At 36.5% G+C, this 21,361-nt stretch overlaps 1 protein-coding gene and 1 long non-coding RNA gene across 8 annotated transcripts in view; both read left to right on the forward strand.

Annotated features, from left to right (window-relative positions):
• Positions 1 to 15,905, forward strand: part of abr (ABR activator of RhoGEF and GTPase) — a 321,977-nt gene extending 306,072 nt beyond the window's left edge. For 6 of the 7 annotated variants that reach the window (XM_051893758.1, XM_051893760.1, XM_051893762.1 and 3 more), the window contains 7 exons: positions 119 to 178; positions 287 to 396; positions 7,436 to 7,575; positions 8,626 to 8,760; positions 8,916 to 9,021; positions 11,039 to 11,189; positions 14,443 to 15,905. In XM_051893758.1, coding sequence (XP_051749718.1) covers positions 119 to 178; positions 287 to 396; positions 7,436 to 7,575; positions 8,626 to 8,760; positions 8,916 to 9,021; positions 11,039 to 11,189; positions 14,443 to 14,532 — 792 coding nt within the window. In that variant the 3' untranslated portion in view covers positions 14,533 to 15,905. Of the gene's footprint in view, positions 1 to 118; positions 179 to 286; positions 397 to 7,435; positions 7,576 to 8,625; positions 8,761 to 8,915; positions 9,022 to 11,038; positions 11,190 to 14,442 lie in introns of those variants that run through there. The other variant, XR_007930235.1, reaches the window with a different exon arrangement.
• Positions 15,906 to 19,185: 3,280 nt separating this feature from the next.
• On the forward strand, positions 19,186 to 20,734 carry LOC127512696 (uncharacterized). The gene is made up of 2 exons (XR_007930244.1): positions 19,186 to 19,722; positions 20,190 to 20,734. It is a non-coding gene; the product is annotated as an uncharacterized LOC127512696 (long non-coding RNA).
• The last annotated feature ends 627 nt before the right edge of the window (positions 20,735 to 21,361 follow it).

Genomic DNA, 21,361 nt, shown 5'->3' on the forward strand with positions numbered 1-21,361 from the left:
TCAAAACTTGTATGAATTTCTTTGTTTGCAATGCATTGAGCAGCAATAATTGCATCATACCTTTTTGTGTTTATTGATGAAGCAGTTCTCACACTCATTTCTCTTTGTCCCTTTACAGCTGGACCCACAGACCGTGCAGTCCAAAAACTGGCATATGGACGTCATAGAAATGAATGGGGTACTAATATATTTCTCATTAAACATATTAATACTTTTGCATTATTGCCTTACACAAAGTTTCCTGTGACTTATGTGTGATTTATCTCATTATCTCATTCCTTTTCAGATTAAAGTGGAGTTTTCCATGAAGTTTACAAGTCGGGACTTAAGTTTGAAGCGGACACCATCAAAGAAACAGAGTGGCGTGTTTGGGGTCAAAATTAGTGTGGTAACAAAGTGAGTGAAATATCAAGCCTTAAAGGAACACTCCACTTTCTTTGAAAATAAGCTCATTTTCCAACTCCCCTAGAGTTAAACAGTTGAGTTTTACCATTTTCGAATCCATTCAGCCGATCTCCGGGTCTGGTGGTACCACTTTTAGCATAGCTTAGCATAGTTCATTGAATCTGATGAGACCGCTAGCATCTCGCTCAAAAATGACCAAAGAGTTTCGATATTTTTCCTATTTAAAACTTGACTCTTCCGTAGTTACATCGTTTACTAAGACTGACGGAAAATTAAAAGTTGTGGTTTTCTAGGCCAATATGGCTAGGAACTATACTCTCATTCCGGCGTAATAATCAAGGAACTTTGCGTGTCTTGCATTTGTTTTTTTTTGTTTTTTGTTTTTTTTTCCCACTTTATTAAAATTTTCCATAATAACAAAATATAACATGTAATTACAAAACATATACATATACTTATATAACCTCCATATGTATCTTTTGTTAATAAAAGGATCCACACAACAAATAACAAAAGAATAAAATTAATACTAGAAAAAAAAGACATAACAATAATAATAATAATAACAACAACAAGATAGTAAGAGAAGCAAATAGTAAAAAAAAAAAAAAAAAAAACTATAAAACTTGGTCATCCAAAACTATAAATAAATGAATAACATAATAATGAAAAATGAATAATTCTTTACAAAATAAAATCACAGGTACAAAAAGGAACTAAACATACTGAGCATAGCCAACATATCCCTAAAGTAGGGTACTAGTCTATATACCGGGGAGGGAAAAAAAAATAAATAAATTACTACCAGAGGAGATGTATAGTCAGGTGAATGAGGACCTTTCATTTTCCTACATATCCTAGGAAAGGTCCCCAAATTCTATTGAAATTATCAGAGGATCCCTTCATTGTGTGTCTGATTTTTTTCTAGTTTAATAAAATGGAAAATATCTTTAATCCATAAAGAATAAGTAGGAGGTTTAGGGGATTTCCAGTTTAATAAAATTAAACGCCTTGCCAGCAGTGTGACAAAGGCTACGAAGTCAGACTTATATTTGGGCATATCAAGAGAAGGGGAAAGAGTACCAAATAAAGCAGTGAAAGCCAGAGGTTCAATATGATTTGTAAGAACTTCGGATAATGTTTTAAAAATTTGGGACCAATAATTTTGTAGAGAAGGACAGGACCAAAACATATGTGCAGTAGTTGTGTGGGCTTGGTAACAACGGTCACATGTGGGATCCACTTCAGGATATATTTTTGAAAGTCTAACTTTGGTCCATTGGGTACGGTGAAGAATTTTAAACTGAATCAGAGCATGTCTGGCACAAAAAGATGAAGAGTGCACACGCCGTAGAATCTTTTCCCACTGTTCTTCTGAAATATTTTCTCCTATGTCCTCCTCCCACTGAGATTTAATAGTTGCAAGTGGGCATTCACGCAAAGTGCAAATTGCATTATAAAGATATGAGATCATACCCTTCATAGTATGGGTAGGCTTGAAAAAAAAGTCAATAGGAGTAGCTCTAGGGAGATTAGGAAATTTAGGATGCGTGTCCCGAACAAAGCTACGAACCTGCAAATACCTAAAAAAGTGGTGTCTAGGCAATGTACATTTTTCTGCTAGTTGCTGGAAAGATGCAAAGACATTATCTATATATAGATCATTAAATGTTATAATGCCCACTGCTGACCACTGTGAAAAAGAACTATCCATCAGTGATGGTGGGAAAGCAAAATTTGCTGCTATAGGTGCGAAAATAGAACAGGTTTGTAATCCAAAGTGGTGTCTGAATTGCCTCCAGATTCTCAGCGTAGTTTTAACGATGACATTTTTAGTATAGGGAGACGAAGAGCATTTAATGGGGGCATGTAATAAGGCTGTCAGTGAAGTGGGCATGCATGAGGAAGCCTCCATATTAAACCATCCAGATGAATCTTGAGATTGATCCTGATTTAACCAGTATTGCATGACTCTGAGATTTGTAGCCCAATAATAAAACTGTAAATTAGGTAGAGCCATACCCCCAAGTATTTTGGGTCTCTGAAGGAATATCTTACGAATTTTGGGTATCTTTTTATTCCAGATAAATCTTAGGATCAGGGAATCAATTTTACGAAAAAAGTGTTGAGGCAGGAAAATAGGTATACACTGAAAATAATAGGAGAATTTTGGAAGGATATTCATTTTAACTGAATTAATTCTTCCAGCCAAGGATAGGGGAAGCAAAGACCAGCGCTCAAAATCTTTCTCCATCTGGAGTAACAAATTAGCAAAGTTAAATTTAAAAAGATCTTTGAATTTATCCGTGATCTTTATTTTTCTTTAAAATTAGAGAAATAGAGGCCTGATTAAGTGTTTGGGGAAGCTTGAGCGAAACAAATGAATCAAAATACATTTCAATCAAAATGGGGGCCAACTTATCAAAAAATGTTTTATAAAACTCAACTGGGTACCCATCTGGTCCAGGGCATTTACCAGACTGCATAGAGGTAACAGCCAGAGTAAGTTCTTCTATAGTGATGGGTTCTTCTAACTGAGCAGCAGAATCAACAGTGGGTAAGTTCAGTTCACTAAAAAAGGCATCAAAAGCCCGGGGGTCATCAATTTGTTCAGATGCATATAAGGAAATAAAATATTCTTTAAAATAATCATTAATTAGCTGAGGGTTTGTTGTTACCCCTGATAGGGTTTGAATCTGAGGGATGTGATGAGAGGATGAGTCTTGTCGTAACTGATGGGCCAGTAGCTTACTTGCTTTGTCGCCCTCTTCATAATACTTGTATCTGGATCTAAGCATTAAATTCTCTGCATGACTTGATGAAAGTATATCAAATTCTGCCTGTAGAGCAAGACGCTCCTTGTATATATCTGGAAGTGTAGAGACTGCGTATTTACTGTCTATTTGGGCAATTTTCTGAACAATATCTGATAATTTCCGTTTCCTCATCTTTTCGTTGTATGCAGTATATGAAATGATTTGGCCCCTTAAGTAAGCCTTCAAAGTTTCCCAGAAAAGGGATGGTGAAACATCTGAAGTCTTGTTTGTTGATATAAAGACATCTATTTGATTAGACACAAATTCCATAAAATGTTCATCTGACAGCATACGAGTGTTTAGACGCCAAGGTGGGCGTGTACCATCAAGCTCCTTAATACAAACCTTCAAACTAACTGGCGCATGGTCTGAAATAACGATAGCACTATATGAGCATGATTCAACAGAAGAAATCAACCTATTATCTATCAGAGTCAATCCGAGTGAAAGTATGATGTACTTGAGAAAAGAATGAGTATTCTTTCCCTGATGGGTTGAAAAACCGCCAAGGATCTGAAACATTGAACTCTTCCATAAAAGACTTAATTACCTGTGCAGACTTTGAAGGTGTGTTATGTCTAACAGAGGAGCGATCAAGTTTAGGATTAATCCAGCAGTTAAAATCACCTCCCAGAATAAGATGATGCGAAGATGTATCAGGCAGTACAGAGAATAAATGTCTAAAAAAATTATCATTGTCCCAGTTGGGCGCATAAACATTAGCGAGAAGAACTGGAAAATTACTGATTTTACCTGAAACAATAACAAATCTCCCATTAGAATCTGCTATAACATCAGAACACACAAAGGGAACAGACTTGTGTATCAGGATTGCCACACCCCTGGCTTTACCCTGAAATTTAGAGTGGAATACTTGACCGACCCATCTTCTTCTCAACAGTAGGTGGTCATGAATTCTAAGATGTGTTTCTTGAAGATAGACAATGTGGGCTCCTAAATGTTGAAGGTGTTGTAATATTTTGCTACGTTTAATTGGTTCGTTCACTCCGTTACAGTTCCAGCTAACGAATGTGAAACTCCTCCCGCCTAGTAGATGAGTCGCTCTAGGCTGCGTCATATCCAAAATGTATCAAATAGTAAGTCAGCGAAATTATAACCTTTCTAATGTGATTGACCGGTACTGATACGGAGACCAAGAAAGAGAGAAAGAAAAAAAAAAGAAAAAAGAAAAAAAACACAACTTGCAAAAGCGAACAGTAAAGCAACACTTTTATCCAGTCCAACCCATCCCAGCAGAAGCATCTCCCCAAATGAGACGCATGCATTTCCCTTTTAACACAACTACAATTCACTTTATGCTGCCTCGGAGAAAGTGACTAAGTAATTAAAAAAAAGTGGAACACAGAACGATATAAACACGATTAAACTCCAGTTCCGTTAAACCATAGACGTGTGCGAACTTATCTTAAACTTTCCCCTTTCCTTGGCCTCTCACGAAGTGTGCGATGTGCCCGGTCAAGCAAAGGCTTTTCCTGGAGATGTAGTAAGCTCTGCAGAAGATGAGCAACAAACTCTGTTGGATGCGTACCCTCAGTTCCCTCAGGTAATCCGACAAGGCTAATGTTATTTCGTCTGGATCTTCCTTCCAGGTCTTCACATTTAGCATCCAGATGTCCCACTTGTTTTTGGAGCATGGAGATTGCGGATTCTAGTTCGGTTATGCGATCACTGTGGTCGGATGCTGAGCGTTCCAGTTCTCTGATAGTGTCAGCATTTGAATCCACTTTCTGCTGCATAGGCCCAAGCCAGTCTTTGACCTCCTGTCTAACTGTGGTGATCTCACGCAACGCAAATCGGTTGACAGGGAATCGATTTTCTTGCATATGTCATTTTTGACCGACTCCAGCATGCCCTGAATGAGAGTTATATTCGCAGATGAACTGTCAGCAGAACTTGTGTTAGCGGAGGCCACATCAGTATCATCCGATGACTGTGCAGTTTTGCCGCGTCCGTTTTCGCTCGAGACGACGACATATTAGTGACTTACAGTCTATATAAGTGTACTAACTAATGATAATGAACTAGTTTTATAACTTGTCCAAAGTAAATGTAGAAAACTGCGAAAAATGAATAAATTTAGCACTTTCTCACAGAGCAGCGGGGAAACACGTCTTATATCCTACGCAAGGAATAGCGCCCCCGCGTGTCTTGCATTTGTGAGAGGCGCTGCGTAATATCATTGCGCCTGATGCACCCATGGTACGGCAGCAAAGTTCCTTGATTATTACGCCGGAATGAGAGTATAGTTTCTAGCCATATCGACCTAGAAAATCACAACTTTTCATTTTCTGTCGGTCTTAGTACACGATGTAACTACAGAAAGAGTCAAGTTTTAAATCGCAGAAATGTCGAAACTCATTGGTCATTTTTGAGCGAGATGCTAACGGTCTAATTCAATGATCTATGCTAAGCTATGCTAAAAGTGCTACCGCCAGACCCGGAGATTGGCTGAATGGATTCGAAAACGGTAAAACTCAACTGTTTAACTCTAGGGGAGTTGGAAAATGAGCTTATTTTTAAAAAAAAGTGGAGTGTTCCTTTAAAGTTGGGATGAAATGAAAATTCACCCTATCTATTTTCTGAAAGAATGTTGTTAATCTCATTGTGAATGATTCGTCTGTGCATTTGTCTCTTTTTTACCTCATAATGATTACAGTTTTTTTCAAATTGCTTAGACACTAAAAGTGGTACTTAAGGCCCAGTCAGTGAAACCATTCACTCATGTACCAAATCTTCAGACCAAGTCTGCAAAACTACAAGCACGTTACATGCTTTACACTCAGTTTGCTATTGTAAAACAAACTTTTTGCAAAACTTCAAACACAGTTCTCTACATTAGACACATCACTCAAAACTAAGCTCTAGTGTTTCAATAGGGAAACACTGCCATAAATACCACACTCATTTCCCGATTACCTAAACCCAACAATCGAGTGAAAACTCTTATACATAATTTGTTCACTTAGAAATCAAAACTCAGTGTTTTGATTTCTGATTTCTGATTTCTTTGATTTCTCAGTGTTCTTACCCCACTTGCATGTATGTATGTATGTATATGTGTGTGTGTGTGTGTGTGTACCTGTAGATGTATATATACATATATATACACACACAAATATATGCCGTCATGTGAAAAAGTTAGGACACCCTATTGAATTCCATGGTTTTCTGTATCAGGACATAATAAAAAATCATCTAGTGCTTGGCAGGTCTTAAAATTTGGAAAATAAAACCTTAGATGAACAACACCACATGACATATCAGGACACCCTATGATTCAATTGCCTGTAGATCCACTTTTGGCAGCAATAACTTGAAGTAATCATTTTCTGTATGACTTTATTAGTCTCTCACATCATTCTGGAGGAATTTCGGCCCATTCTTCTTTACAATGTTGCTCCAGTTTAATGAGGTTTGTGGACATTTGTCTATGCACAGCTCTCGCCACAGCTTTTCAGTCGGGTTGAGATCTGGACTTGACTGGGCCATAGCAACACCTTGATTCTTTTCTTTTTCAGCCGTTCTGTTGTAGGTGGCAGCCTAAGGCACACCTTGCAACAATCATGCTGTCTAATCAGATTTTTTAACTATTTTTAGAATAGTTAAAATAGTTTTTAATTAAGTGTTTGCTTTTGAAAGTATGTGACACGTTTTGCATGTTGTGTGCGTGTTAAGTGTGTAGAGTTTAGAGAAATGGAGCCATAGTTTCAAAAACTGTGTGCAATTTGAAAAAACTGTAATAAAAATGTCGGAACTGGACCTTCCTGTGAAAATGACAGACTTCTTTCTGGTGACGTATGCAGGACTTCTCCAATTATTAGTGCACTTAAACTTCACCCCTGCAAGATCTGCCTTCATTTTTGTGGAGACCGCATCTCAAAATACAATCAACAACCGATGGATAGAACCAAGTCCCCAGCCTGTTTTTTTTTTTTTTTTTTATTATTTGATAATCCATTATGCTCAGATGCATGTCACAATTTGGACAAAAAGATTTGTTGTTACTTCAGTTTCATTGCATCTTTAACATTCAAAATATAAAACTACATAAAAGTATAAAATGACAGACGGAAATGCCTTTTTATGATAGTTTAGCCTTACTGAACAGCAATATTTTGCATTCATTAAAAGCCTGCACAGTTGCTCTCTGTATGTTTACATCATGTACATTGGTTTTGCTTGTTGTTCCCCAGGCGCGAACGATCCAAGGTGCCTTACATTGTGCGGCAGTGCATTGAGGAGGTGGAGAAGAGAGGTATTGATGAAGTGGGCATTTACAGGATCTCTGGAGTGGCCACAGACATCCAGGCTCTCAAAGCTGCGTTTGACGCCAGTAAGAGACTCTTCGCCAATTACACTTTACACGCTCAAACTAGGGTACGACGGTAACGGTACACAAAACTGGCGGTTGAGTACATACCGCGATTTTGAAGTCACGGTTCGGTATGGTTTTAGTACAGCAGGGGGAGAAAACTTAACATAAAATTGCTTTTTTTATTATTGTTAAACAGTGGTTTACTGAAAAAATTGTGTGTCTGTCTTTAAATAAATTCAATTGTAATTACAAGTTTATTAAGGATAAAAAAATCTATCTCTGCTAATGCTATTAAACTATATAGAGAGCCCTTATTTGCTATAATATTAAAGCTCACAATTAACAACAGAGCCCAAACTATTAAATTCAGTTGCTAATCAACACTCAAACAAAAAATTGTATGCAAACATGTAAATTGCATATAAGGCAGTTTTTGCATTAACTTTTAATTATAAAATTATGTTTCTACTCCAATTCTTTGTTGCAATATAATCATATAGACATATTGGCTGTCATAACTTGTTTTCATGACAGATTCATTTAAACATTAAATAATCAAGACATCACTAACAGGTTAAGTAAATTATAATAAATATATAGGCTAATATAGTGCATTTATTTAGCAAAAGAGTTTGCACCAGCATTGCACACAGTGGCTTTAATCTGGTGCAAAAAAAACAGATCCCTTCCCTGATTTTTCTCCATTTGTGTATTTCTAATACATTGTATATTTTGCTTTTCATGATTTCCCATCAATCTCTTTTTACTGTTTTCTCTCTCTTTGGTTATGTGAGGTCTGTGTATTGAGTCTAAAAACAGCAACAGTGTTGTGGGAAAGGCCATCCAGAGGTCTGACCCCCTCCAGCTGTCAGCTGGCTCAATAAATACACACACAGAGTCTGCAGGGAGTATCCAGAGCCGTACCTTCAGCTTACATACATGTATTACTTAGTATTATGTCATATGTCATGCCAGGAGCTTATTACTCAAGCCTGCATGACTGTTTCCTGCAGCATTTGTTATGGTGGCAAATAATTCTCTCTCTCTCTCTCTCTCTCTCTCTCTCAGATACCAAAGATATCCTAATGATGTTAAGTGATATGGACATTAATGCTATAGCAGGGACACTGAAATTGTATTTCAGGGAGCTGCCAGAACCTCTTCTCACAGACCGGCTGTACCCAGCCTTCATGGAGGGCATTGGTATGACTTTTCATCTTTGATCTCTTTTACATTTATTGTTTCAACATCTTAAGATTATTAAAACATAATTACAGTGTGATATGTAGCAAATAGGGTAATTTCAAATGCATATGATTTAGGGTGTAATAACATCATCACACTCCTCTTTATTACAGCTCTATCAGATCCTGCAGCAAAAGAAAACTGCATGATGCATCTGCTGCGGTCACTACCAGACCCGAATCTCATCACATTCCTCACCCTACTGGAACACCTGAAGAGGTAAGAGCGCACATACAGTGTTTCTTGAGCAGCAAATAAGCATATTAAAATGATTTCTGAAGGACACTGAATAAATTACAGATTTGGCATGACAAAATATATTAAAATAGAAAAACTGTTATTTTAAATTGTAATAATATTTCACAATATTACTATTTTCACCGTTTTTAACAAATAAATGCAGTCTGGGTGAGTATAAGAAATTTCTTTCAAAAACATTAAATAATCTTACCAACCCAAACTTTTAAATTGGCTTGTGCCTATGGTTTTGAATCATAAATTTATAACCTTATCACAGTCCATTAAATACAGCAATATTCAATGAATTTACTCCATGAGGTCAAACCTAAGGGAGGTCAGGATTAAATGTTGTTTTCAGTGACTCTTTAAAGGGGACCTAAAAATACCCCACAGATAATTTTTTATAGCATGTTACAATTGCCACTTTTTGGGGTTGAGCAAAAACACGCCGTTTCAGTGTGTGCCCTTCAAATGCAAATGAGCTGCTGTGCTCGGCCTGGGATTCAGTCAGCCATAGACTGTAAAAAAATTCAGTCAGCCATAGACTGTAAAAAAAGACAGGTCAGGACGCACTATAATGTCAGAAACTAAGACTATATGCTGCATGGAGATAGAACAGGTATAGTTTAGTTTAATTACGGTTATAACTTATAATGTCTTCTTGTTTTTATCCACTAAATTAGTACAAGCCAATTTACCGATGAGTTATATAACATTTATTGTACTTCACACAAAATATGAAGCGTCTGTTTTCACTCTAGAAAATCACTGTAAGAGCTTAAAACACAGTGCAAGTGTGCATCAAAATATTATCCATAAACTCTCTCTCTCTCTCCCTTGCATTATCATCAACATACATAGCGAAGTACACAGAAACACTCGTTACAACTAACAGTAAACAAATATATAAAGACCTTATGCCTTTTCGGGTGGTGCTTAATAAACTGGTAAACTTTATATCCGTAAATCAACTGTGATGAACTGTAATAAAGTGCTCTCACCTTCATTACTGCCGTATACAGTATCACTCTGGAGATAGCTGGATCACGAACAGTTACTGATCTATCCTTAAGTAACAACTTTTTAGCACAACCTCTGTTTTGTATTGTCCCTTTGTATTGACATTTGTTCACAAAGCAGTGAAATGATTCGCGCAAACATAAACGAATTTCAGTAGAGTTGAGGGAGCATTTTCTTTGAAAACTAAATGAATCCACCTCGTCTTCAGCGGCTCAGATTTAGGGAGTAAATGGAGAGAGTGGATTAATCCATCCAGCTACAGAACACCTAAAACACTTGGGAGATGTTCTCGTCAGTGCAGCAATGGCGGACTGTGTAAACTCGCTGTGAATTCGCTCAGGGCGGTTCTATGTTAAAACGGCAGTGTCTGTCAACATTCGTGGGCGGGGCCTGTGGCTAATGTGACGTCACACTGCCAGGGATCTGGAAACGGCTTGTTCTGAGACACTGCTTATGATTTATGGGGATTAAAAAAAAAGGAGTGGTTGGATTTTTATCATTATAGGGTGGTTGTGTACACACACTGCCAACACACATTTATGTCCAAACACCATGCAAAAGTGAATTTTGCATAATAGGTCCCCTTTAAAGCCAGCAGCTTCATATGAACAGCAGTTCAGTCACCATCATAAATACCCAGGGTTGTGTTTTATTTTAGTATGTGGAAACTGCTGTTGCCATTTACACAAATCTCTCTGAAACGTCGGGAATTAGCAAGCAAGGCCTCGGGTTTATAAACACTGTCACAAATAATCTCTCTGGAGGCGTTTTTGCCAACTCTAACTGCCGCTCATTAACACATCACAGTCACTGCACATTATCAACACTGCTCACTGTAGACACCTTCTGGCCAACTCTATACATCACTCTTGAGCTACAGTGCATGTGTTGAGTCATCATAAACTGTGAAATGTTCAACTTGATGATTGTTTTATGAGATGTGACAGTATTGATGTTTAATTTCCTCTCATTTCAGGGTGGCAGAAAAGGAACCAGTCAATAAGATGTCTCTGCATAATTTGGCCACAGTGTTTGGCCCCACTCTGCTGAGACCCTCAGAGTCAGAGAGCAGTAAGGCCCACATCACGCTGGCCTCTGACATCTGGTCACATGATGTCATGGCACAGGTCAGTCCTGGCTTACACAGTGAATCCTGCTCATGTCAAGAGTTTTACAGTGTCTGGAAATGACTTGTGAAATCTTGCTCAGTATGGATAGATTGAATATCACTATAATGCTGGGGTTGACAACTTTTATGGCACACGTGGTGTATTCGCTGGCACGTGAGCAAAAGCGAGAGAGTTGTATGTATTTCATTCAGATAAAGTACCTTGCATACAGATCTACACAAACTGCCACAAATGAAACGAGTGAAATTTCAAAAGAAAGTTCAGCGTCACATCCTGAAGCTCATCACACAGTCGTCTTTTGTAACTAAATCCTCTGCAAACAAGTCTTGGAGAACCTATGTGCAGTTTATTAACTTGAACAACGTGAACAAAGTACAAAACAAAGACGTGGCATGGCTTGGCATAAACAAAACAACAAACTCGTCTTTGTTCTGTGAAAAAGAAAAAAAAAAACTAAACAACGTTTAAAAAAATAAAATAAAAAAAACCTCACCAACAGTGGTTACAAGGACAATACTAGACCAAGAACAATGGCAAACATGAGGGCTTAAATACACAGACACTCATGAAATGACACAAGACACACCTGAAAGCAATGATTAAACCAATGAACCAATGACAACCTAACACATGAGAACAAATGAATCACATGGGGACATGGGAAACACATGACAACAGGGAGCAGATGGCAAACCTGGAAACAAAGCAATGAAAACATAATAAGACTTGACTAATATATACACATGAAACAAAACCCAGCACCATCCGTGACATCTTCATTAAAATTAGTGACAATTATTTTACCAGTGATGCTGCCGCTCTCTCTCCAATCAAAACACTATTTTTATGATAGCCATTATGAATATTTAAAATATGTTTGTGTATTTATACATATGAGGGGGGGGCACAGTTGTGGCACAGTGATTAAGCTCAGAAAAAAATGGCACTTCATGACAAAAAGCTGACGACCCCTGCTATAATGGGTTGTCCCTTGTGAAAAAGAAGTGCACTTTAGTATATTTTTATAAAGTGTACTTATTGCACAAATAATATATTTTAAAAGAACACACTTAAGTGTGAATTAAATGTAATGTTTTCGCCGCTTAAGTGCATTCTATTTGTAATTAATTTTAAATGTATCACAGATTAAATTCATATTAAATGCAATTAGTTGAACTTTTGAATGATTTTTTAAACCACTTAAGTGGGACTTTAATACAACTTTATATTTTCCTTCGTAATTGCTTCTATTATCTTTAAAATATAGTTGAAGTGCACTGCTCAATGTACTGACAAGCACTTAATATGAACTAAAATATACTTTAATGTCAGTTATCAATACACTTAAGTGTGAATTAAATGTAATGTTTTTGCCGCTCAAGTCTTTTTGTAATTAATTTCAAATATATCACAGATTAAGTTCATATGAAATGCAATTAGTTGAACTTCTGAGTGATTTTTTTTTTAAACCATTTAAGTGGGACTTTAATACAATTTATTTATGTACTTTGAAATATTGTAAAAGTGTACTTCCGAATGTACTGACAAGCAATTAATGTGAACTAAAATATACTTTATGATAATTATGTAAAGATGTAAAGAAAAAATGTAAAGAAAACTATATTTTTTGTTAACTAATGTTAACAAAGATTAATAAATACTGTAAAAAAGTTATTGCACATAGTTGGATCATGTTGGCTAATATATTAATTGACGTTAACAAATGAGACCTTATTGTAAAGTGTTACCGAACCTTGTTACTTATAAGCTCTGAAACCTTTACTAGCACAAACGTTAAACGGGACCAAAAGGTTTTTTTCTAAAACTTAATTAGACATTAATACAAAGTGCATTTTTAAAATGTGCACTTAAGTGTGTTAATAAATATTGTGATTAAAGTATATTCTCTTTAAGTATATTTAAGTGGCCTTTAATTTGAATTATATTATATTATATGCAAGTGCACTTTTTAAAAAGTATACTTTTAAGATTTGAAGTACACAAAAAATACACTTTCAATACAATTAAGTACACTTCTTTTTCACAAGGGGTGGTTTGATGTGTTTAAAAGTGTGAAGATGCACATCAGCACTCTGTTCATAGATTTCAGTGTATCATTATTACAGTTGTGGTATATCCATCATCCTGATTTCCATACTGTAATAACACACTGACCCCAGGCCATCTTCAGCTCATGCGTTTATTAATGCGGCCATGTGTCAATTAAATCAGTGTATTTACAGTGTCAGTGGAACTGAAGAGACACTTTGACTGTTTTTGCCCTTTGGTTTGTGCATGGCATACCTGAAACTGAGCAATCTGCCTGAGCCAAAAATTATAACCAGCCATGACATGAGAAGTTTCCATTGTTAAGCAATTTCTCTGTCCACACTGAAAGCACAGTGCAACCAGAAGCAACACAGACAATTGAATCACATTTGTTTTTTTTGTTTTTTTGGGGGTTTTTTTGGCCCAGGAGTGTTTATTTATATTAGTTTTAATATAATTGTTATTACTACTATTATTGCTTTTTTATTGTTATTTAAAGTTTGGAAGTGGAACTCATACACTGTCATAATAATTTTATTATTATTATTAATACTACTGTTATTATTAGTTCAAGGGCACATTCTGTGTTAGTAATATACACTCTCAGTGTAGAAAGTGATTAAAGTGCTTGAAGTACTTGACTGGCTTTTTGAAATTTAAGTCCTGGAAAACTCTTGAAAACAGCCATATTTATGAAAAGGTGCTTGAAAAGGGATTGAATTATTGAAAGACAAAATTTCCTTGTTTACAACCTGGTTTTCTAACTCACTCTTAAAGCCAATCCCTTGCCGCCACCTACTGGCGAAAACTATGTAACTTGCACTAAAGTTGTTGATAAATCCCCATCAACATACAGACCGTTTCTCAATACCAAGTATGTTAATAACATTATAATATAAAATATTTATTGAACAATAATAGCCATTATAAAGTTTGTATTTACTATATATTATTAAATAAGTTGTATTTTGGATACCTTATATCTGAAATCTGATTCAAACAAACAAAAATTCTTAACAAATAAATAATATTTTTTAGTGCAAACAAGTCATTAGATTGCAATGTAATTACTTTGTAATTAGTTACAATCAAATGCTGTAGGACAATTCAGGACAATACCTAATTACATATGGTTGAGATTGTTTGTGACAGGATAGTATAATCATTGTGTCACATCCTCTCTCTTCCTCCTCTTTCACAGGTTCAGGTATTGCTGTACTACCTGCAGCATCCACCCATATCCTTCGCAGAGCTGAAGAAGAATACACTCTATTTCTCAACTGACGTCTAACCCACAACTCCCTTTTTCTCAAACATTGTATTTTTTTCTGTACAAAGCCAATGGTACAGTGGGGGGGACACAGAGAGACTGTGCCTGCTCTCCCCTGCATTTGTTGTCTCCAGTTATTTTCATGTGTAAAAGGGGCTTAAGCTTCGCTCCAGCATGGAGAAGAATTGCAGCGAGAGGAGTGTGATCTGGAGCGAGCCCAGGATTCGGTATCACATTATAGAAATGTTGCACTTATCACACAGGAGTTCTGCCAAACACAAACACACTTCCTAACATGTCAAACACCCTGTTTACCGTCCCATCTGAAGGTTAGTGTCTTGGGATGTTGGTTCATCAGAGTTGCAGATGCATGCAGGGATGTCTTCATCTGTTGTGGCGGTTCCTCTAAAGCCCAGTTCAGTGATCCCAGGGCTGGAAGTGAACTGCAATTGCTCTCTTCCTCAAGAGATATTCTAATAAACATCAGCATTTCCATGTTTTATAAATATTATTTGTTTTTGTTTTGTTTCATAAGCTTTTGTGCATGTGATACAAGGACAGTGAGCTGTAAGAGAGAGAGAGAAAGCAAATGCATTTGTTCAAAATAAAATCTCCTGCTCCATGCTTTCCTTATGGGCAAAACATTGAAATCCCAGAACTTCCTTGTCCAAGAAGATCCAGGCCAAAAATTGCCCTATCTATTATGAATATATACTGTTAATTGTGCCTGCACAGTCTAGTACACATTGAGACTCCGTGGAGTCCTTCATTTGCATTTTTTGTCTATTCATTTTTTGGTATAGACTTGATTATACTTTAGAAGACAGAAACTAACAGTTAAATCAGCCAGCTTTTGGGACAAGTCATGATATGCAATGTACTGAAATTATACTTGGAAAATGCAAAACTTTGTCGTGATTTAGGGAAACGTAAGGTAACATTGTTAATGTCACCTTTGCAATTTGAAGTGTCTGGTGATGCTTCGGTGTATTCTGTAGAAAGATCTGTGTTAATGCCCTTTTTGCATGTTCAGCTTGTCAGATAAAAATGGGCAGGATAACACAAAGGTTCATTTTCATTTTTGTATTTTGAATTTATTTAATTATTATTATTATTTTTACTCCACTGCTGAAGACCACTGGCAGAGTGGAGAGAAAAACAAAACAATTTTTCTGCTATAAATCCAGTGATGTACTTCATAAGCACTGTTAGATTGCAAACTATCTGATATTTTAATATAATATTAAAAGGGAATTAAAAACTGGTGTATTTTATTTCTGTTGGAAAGATATTGAGTATACTGTATTAACAAGGGTTATGTTGATGTGATTTCTCCCCCCCCCCCCCCCCCCCCCCGTTTTTAGTAAAATAAATAAAATTGTACCTTGAGCACAGCATGTTTTTTGTTTTATTAAAAGGTAACCTATACCTACAGTGGCCGAGAGAGCTCAACGCGCTGCAACTAAAGAAAACACATGCAAATAGAAAAATCACAAGCAAATAAAGAAAACATCTTCATCAGTTTGACAACAGTGAATAATTGACTGGGATTTGAGACATAAAAATCAAGTAAATTATTTAAAAAAATATTATTTATTAAAAATAAGTCCTGGGTGTGTTGTGAACTTTTTCAGCGCGTTTCTGTATTTGGGTGTATTGTGAACTTTTGCAGCACATTTTTGTATTTGGGTGTGTTGGGAACTTTTGCAGCACGTGTTGTCAAACTGATGAAGATGTTTTCTTTATTTGCTGCCGATTTTTCTATTTGCTGCCGATTTTTCTATTTGCATGTGTTTTCTTCAGTTGCAGCGCGTTGAGCTCTCTCGGCCACCGTAGATACCAAATATATATATGATATATTATATGATGGGATATGATTTATATGATATGATACCAAATATGCTTGTGTGGGGTGATTTTACAATGGTGAGAATTGTTGGATAGTCCATTACTGCAAAAGAAAAAAAATCAAGCACAGTGCATAGCTGTAAAAACTGATAAATATTGGACAGCATGGCATATAAGTATAAAAAGATTATAAAAATCCAGTGACACTCAGATAAAGTGCATGATCTGTGTGCTGCTCACATGCTCAAGCAATGCAACATTACATACACAACTTTATCACAAAAGTTAGATAATGTTTTTCTTTTTTCAGCATACATGTATAATGTCTCTGTGCACAAAGTGAGGTCCATAGAAATGTTTATCTCTGGTGTGGTATAACTGGAATGGCCTGCGCAAAACCTGGATTTAAACCCCACTAAACCTTTGTGATGTATTTAAAGAGCCAGACAAACCCCATCATTCAAAAGCAGTGCCTGAACTCACTGATGCTTTTGTGTCTGGGTGGGATCAAATCCATGCTTCCATGACCCAGTATCTCATTACATGCTCAGTAGCCACATTTGAGTTTGGTGTTTGGGAGTATTTATTTATTTATTTTTGGCAGTGGCTATTTGTACTTATAGCAATAGATGCTATTTACACTAAGTGAAAAAAGCAATATATTCTATTCACACTAAGTGACAATAGCAGCATTTTCAATAGCAGCATTTTTAGCCCCCTAAGCATATTCTATAAATAGCCCCAACTTGCCTTTAGCGATCTACTGTAAATCGCGGCTCCAGACTTTGACTAAATGGTATCATTTTGCGACCTTTTTTCGCCAGTGTGACAAAAGCGTAAATGTATTAGAGGAGTAATGGAATATTATTACAGTAAGTTTTTGTTTAGAAGCTATGGCATATTTTGCATAAATTTAATTTTTTGCATTTATATTTATAGGCTACTAAATGTTTGGGCTACTGTTTTTCATAACACATGCCATAGGTTTATAGAGAACCTAGTTTGTTTTTGTTTTGTTTGTTTGTTTGTTTTGTTTGTTTGTTTTGTTTGTTTGGGGGGGGGGGGGGGGTGAAGAAGTGAAGAACCATGCATGTTACCATGTTACCATGATCTACAAATGTATGATACTATGGAAGAACAAATGGTAAATTTTAGTGAGCAAATAAAAAAACAGAAGCAAGGGCTGTCCAGTCCCAACTCAGTTGCACTGTCAGAATATTTAAATATTTCAAAATTAGGTTTTTATACAGATGTAAACAAATGTACATTTGCATCCCAACTTAAACTCAGTGTTTTACTGTCCATTTCCATGAGAAAAAAAAATCAAACACTCATTGTTGCCACTGTGGCAAATGACTCCTAAAATTGTGTGGCAGTTAAATAATGTGATTTTCAGAGAGAAAATTCAAGAAAATCTTTCAACATATATTTTCATATTTTTTCAAGAATTGTTGTTAAAAAAAAATTTTTTTTTAATGCTTGTAAGGCTGAAACAGGATATCAAGATATTTTATTATTTTGCATATGATGGTGATTAAGTAGAGTAAAAGTAAAAAAGCACCACCATGTTATATTTATAATAAATATTTTTAAGTATAACAAACAAGTAGCCCTCTAGATTATTTTACCCCTTGAGGTAGCCCTCGCTTACAAAAAGGTTGGAGACCCCTGGTGTAAATGATTATATTTATTTAAATTATTAAATGGATTCTGCCTTATTGAGAGAATAAAAACCCTCCCTTCACCTTCCCCTAACCAATAAATACTTTTAATATTACTAAACACTTGTTAGGTAGTTTAATTCCATTGTTAGAACATTATTTTTATTTTTAAACAACAATAGTAATTAAACGTGGAGTCAATAAATATTTTCTTTTTTTACAGCTGAAATGGAAGACCAAAAACGCAAAGAAAATCAGTCACAGCAAGCCAGGCAAACCAGTCCTTTTGGGGATGAGGAATGAACATGGCCATCTTGTGCCCGAACAGAAAAGACAGAAAGATGAAAGGTGCACATTTCTGTTGGTATGTCTGTATTCTTGTCTGTACAGCATTTGATGTTGATATTTCAAAGGACTATTCAAGTTAGCAGTTATCATATTTCACATATACTGTTCATCTTTTTATAGCTATTAGAATGAGCAAATCAGCTGTGCCATCATCTTCGGAATTTGTGAAGGAAATTACTGAATATGGTGAGTACTGACACCAGCACCTGTATTCACTAAAACTGTGAGTTATTATTGACTTATTGTTTTGTCTGATTGTTTGAAGGAGGATAAAGCCAGTTAATGAAGAAATAGGCATGTTGTATATAACTATAACTAAAGAGTTTTCAGTACATTACTGATTTGTTATGACTGCTTGTATTATGATCTCATTTTCTACATGCACAGAAAGACTATCAAGAGGTAGATGAGCTGGTAGCTGGCACTGAAAACACTCAATGCTCAGGTCAGTCTTCACAGAGTTGGTCAGTTCGCATGGCCCAGACTAAAGAGAAGCGGGTCTAAGGTCAGAGATGGTGGAGTCTTTGTTCACAGGGTAGTATTCTGTGGCCGCCAAGTGCAGCACTACAGCCTGAAACCATCAGTTATCCGCTGTTAAGACTGCATTCTTAAACAGCTCTACTGTGACAACTCAGATGTTATGGCACATAAGAGTAAACATCACACCTGTGAGATAGTTGTGGAAGGATTCTTTTGGCCCATACCTCCAATAACCTCCAACAGGAATCAATGGCAAGTCCAGTGCAACAATTATAAATAATATTATATATTGTTTATTGATTTACCACCTCCTAAATACATGTTTTCCTATGTTAGGACTTCATCCCCTGGTTGAGAAAAAACTACACCACATCAGTTGTGCTGATGAACTAAGTTCCTCCGTGTTCACATCACCGGGGACCACACATGGCCCATCCACACTGATGCTGTGCTAAAGAAGGCTCATCAGTGTCTTTTCTTCCTTATGGCTATCAGGCATCCTGTCAGGATGTCTAGCTGAGGAAGTTCAGTGTGAGCCCCAAAACCAAAAATCATTACTCTTACAGCACAGGAGGAACTAAGTCTAAGTAAGACTGTGGAGAACATCCTGTCTGGCTGGATCCCTGCCTGGTATAGGAACAGCACCACCTTCAACTGCAAAGCTTTGCAGAGAGTGATAAGAACTGCACAGAACATTGTTAGAGGTGAGCTTCCCTCCCTCCAGGACATCTACACCAGGTGGTGTGTAAGGAAAGCATGGAGGAACATCAGAGACTCCAGCCACCCGAGCCATGGACAGCTCTCACCGTTACCATCAGGCAGATGTTATCGCAAAACCTGCACCAGCAGACTGCGAGACAAGTTCTTTCCACAGGTAATCGGACTTTGCTGAACTCGTACCAGTAACGCCACACACAGCAGCACACCCCACCCCACCAACCTCATATGCAGTGGACTTTATCAGTTACACTGACTGTGACTCACTATTATTCTGCACCCTGACATTCTATTTACACTAATTCATGCTGCTGCAAAGGTATATGTATACCGTGATTATTGTGTTTATTATTGTTTTCATTTCATGCTCTGTGTATAGTATAATATTGTACCATATAGTGTTCTCTACCTGTATTGAGTCCCTTATGCATAATGTGTATGTTAATACAGTATATTCTATACTTGTCATCCCATCCATATGGTGCGGAGTTTGCACAAAAAAAAATTATCAAGTTCATGTTCAAGTTTATGGTATTGTGACAAAGTGACTTGATTTTAATTGGTCACATCTTTTGTTTGTCATTTGTCTTGTATGGTGCTGGATAACAATTTCAAATTGTTTAGAGACATGGAAGAAGATGATTATGTTAGGGACATGGATAAGCAAGCAAGAGGAAGAAAACCTGGAGAGCTCTCATGATAGGGAAACTGGATGTGATTCTGTGTTTCTCAAGACATTTCACCATGCATGCATTTGTGTGGCTTCATCATTTGGGAACTGATTAATATAATATGGGTTTTAACATAACCCATTTTTATTTCTCTTGAATATCATTTGTCTTTATATGCTACTTTAGCTGTATTTATGCTGTATTTTCCAGTAAAGTGTTGTACATAGTGTTAGATAATAAAGTATGGTGAATATTCTGTATTAAGGATGGTGTTTGGTAAATACACAATTTGATTTTGTGAAAAATACATAATTATCATGATTGTTTTAATTGAGACTGAATGGCACATTGGCCTAGTCTTACTAGTCTTACTGAATGGCACATTGGCCTTGTTGAATAGTACAATGAAGTGTCAATGTGTATTGCTTGTTTAAATTGTTGTCTTTGTTTACTGTCAACACTGTGTTCTTGTTCTGATTAAATTAACAGAGAAGCCCATTCCAAATGGCATTTATGTTGATTTTTGTGGGTCTATTCTTGCTCTGTTATGTTAACTATCATTGGATGAACTTACAACAACTTACATAATGGCAAGGTGTTGAAAAGACAATACAAATGTGACTCAACACACTTTGTTGTCCATGATGAGAATACATCTGAGTATGCTTTACACGCCCTTCCACCGTTCTTCGTACGTCGCTAACTCAGTTAGCTGGATTTGATTGATGATGATTTGGCATGATCTTGGATCATTCGGTTCTTCGACGCTCATCCTGGATTTGCTGTCATAGCAACAGGTCCATAAACTTAAACCTGCTCGAGACCAGGCTTATTTCATGTAAACAGGATTAGATTACATCTTTTTAAGCAGAGGTAATGTTTAAAGTCTGTCCTAGCCAATGTTACTTTCATACAAGAGTACCCTAATGTGTTTATGGGACAATAATGATTTAAAAATAAATTTGCAAATAATATTATAATGTCAGGGCGCAGGAGACATTTTCAAAGTGGGGGGGGGGACCAAACTCTAAGCAAAAGCCCAGATAGTAAGATCAGATTTCCAGATATATTATTGTAATTTCCTACCCAAATATAAAGTCTCCTCATACCAATTTACAGCAGTAT

Source organism: Ctenopharyngodon idella, chromosome 5 (genome assembly GCF_019924925.1).
Source record: "Ctenopharyngodon idella isolate HZGC_01 chromosome 5, HZGC01, whole genome shotgun sequence".
NCBI classification, from domain to species: Eukaryota; Metazoa; Chordata; class Actinopteri; order Cypriniformes; family Xenocyprididae; genus Ctenopharyngodon; species Ctenopharyngodon idella.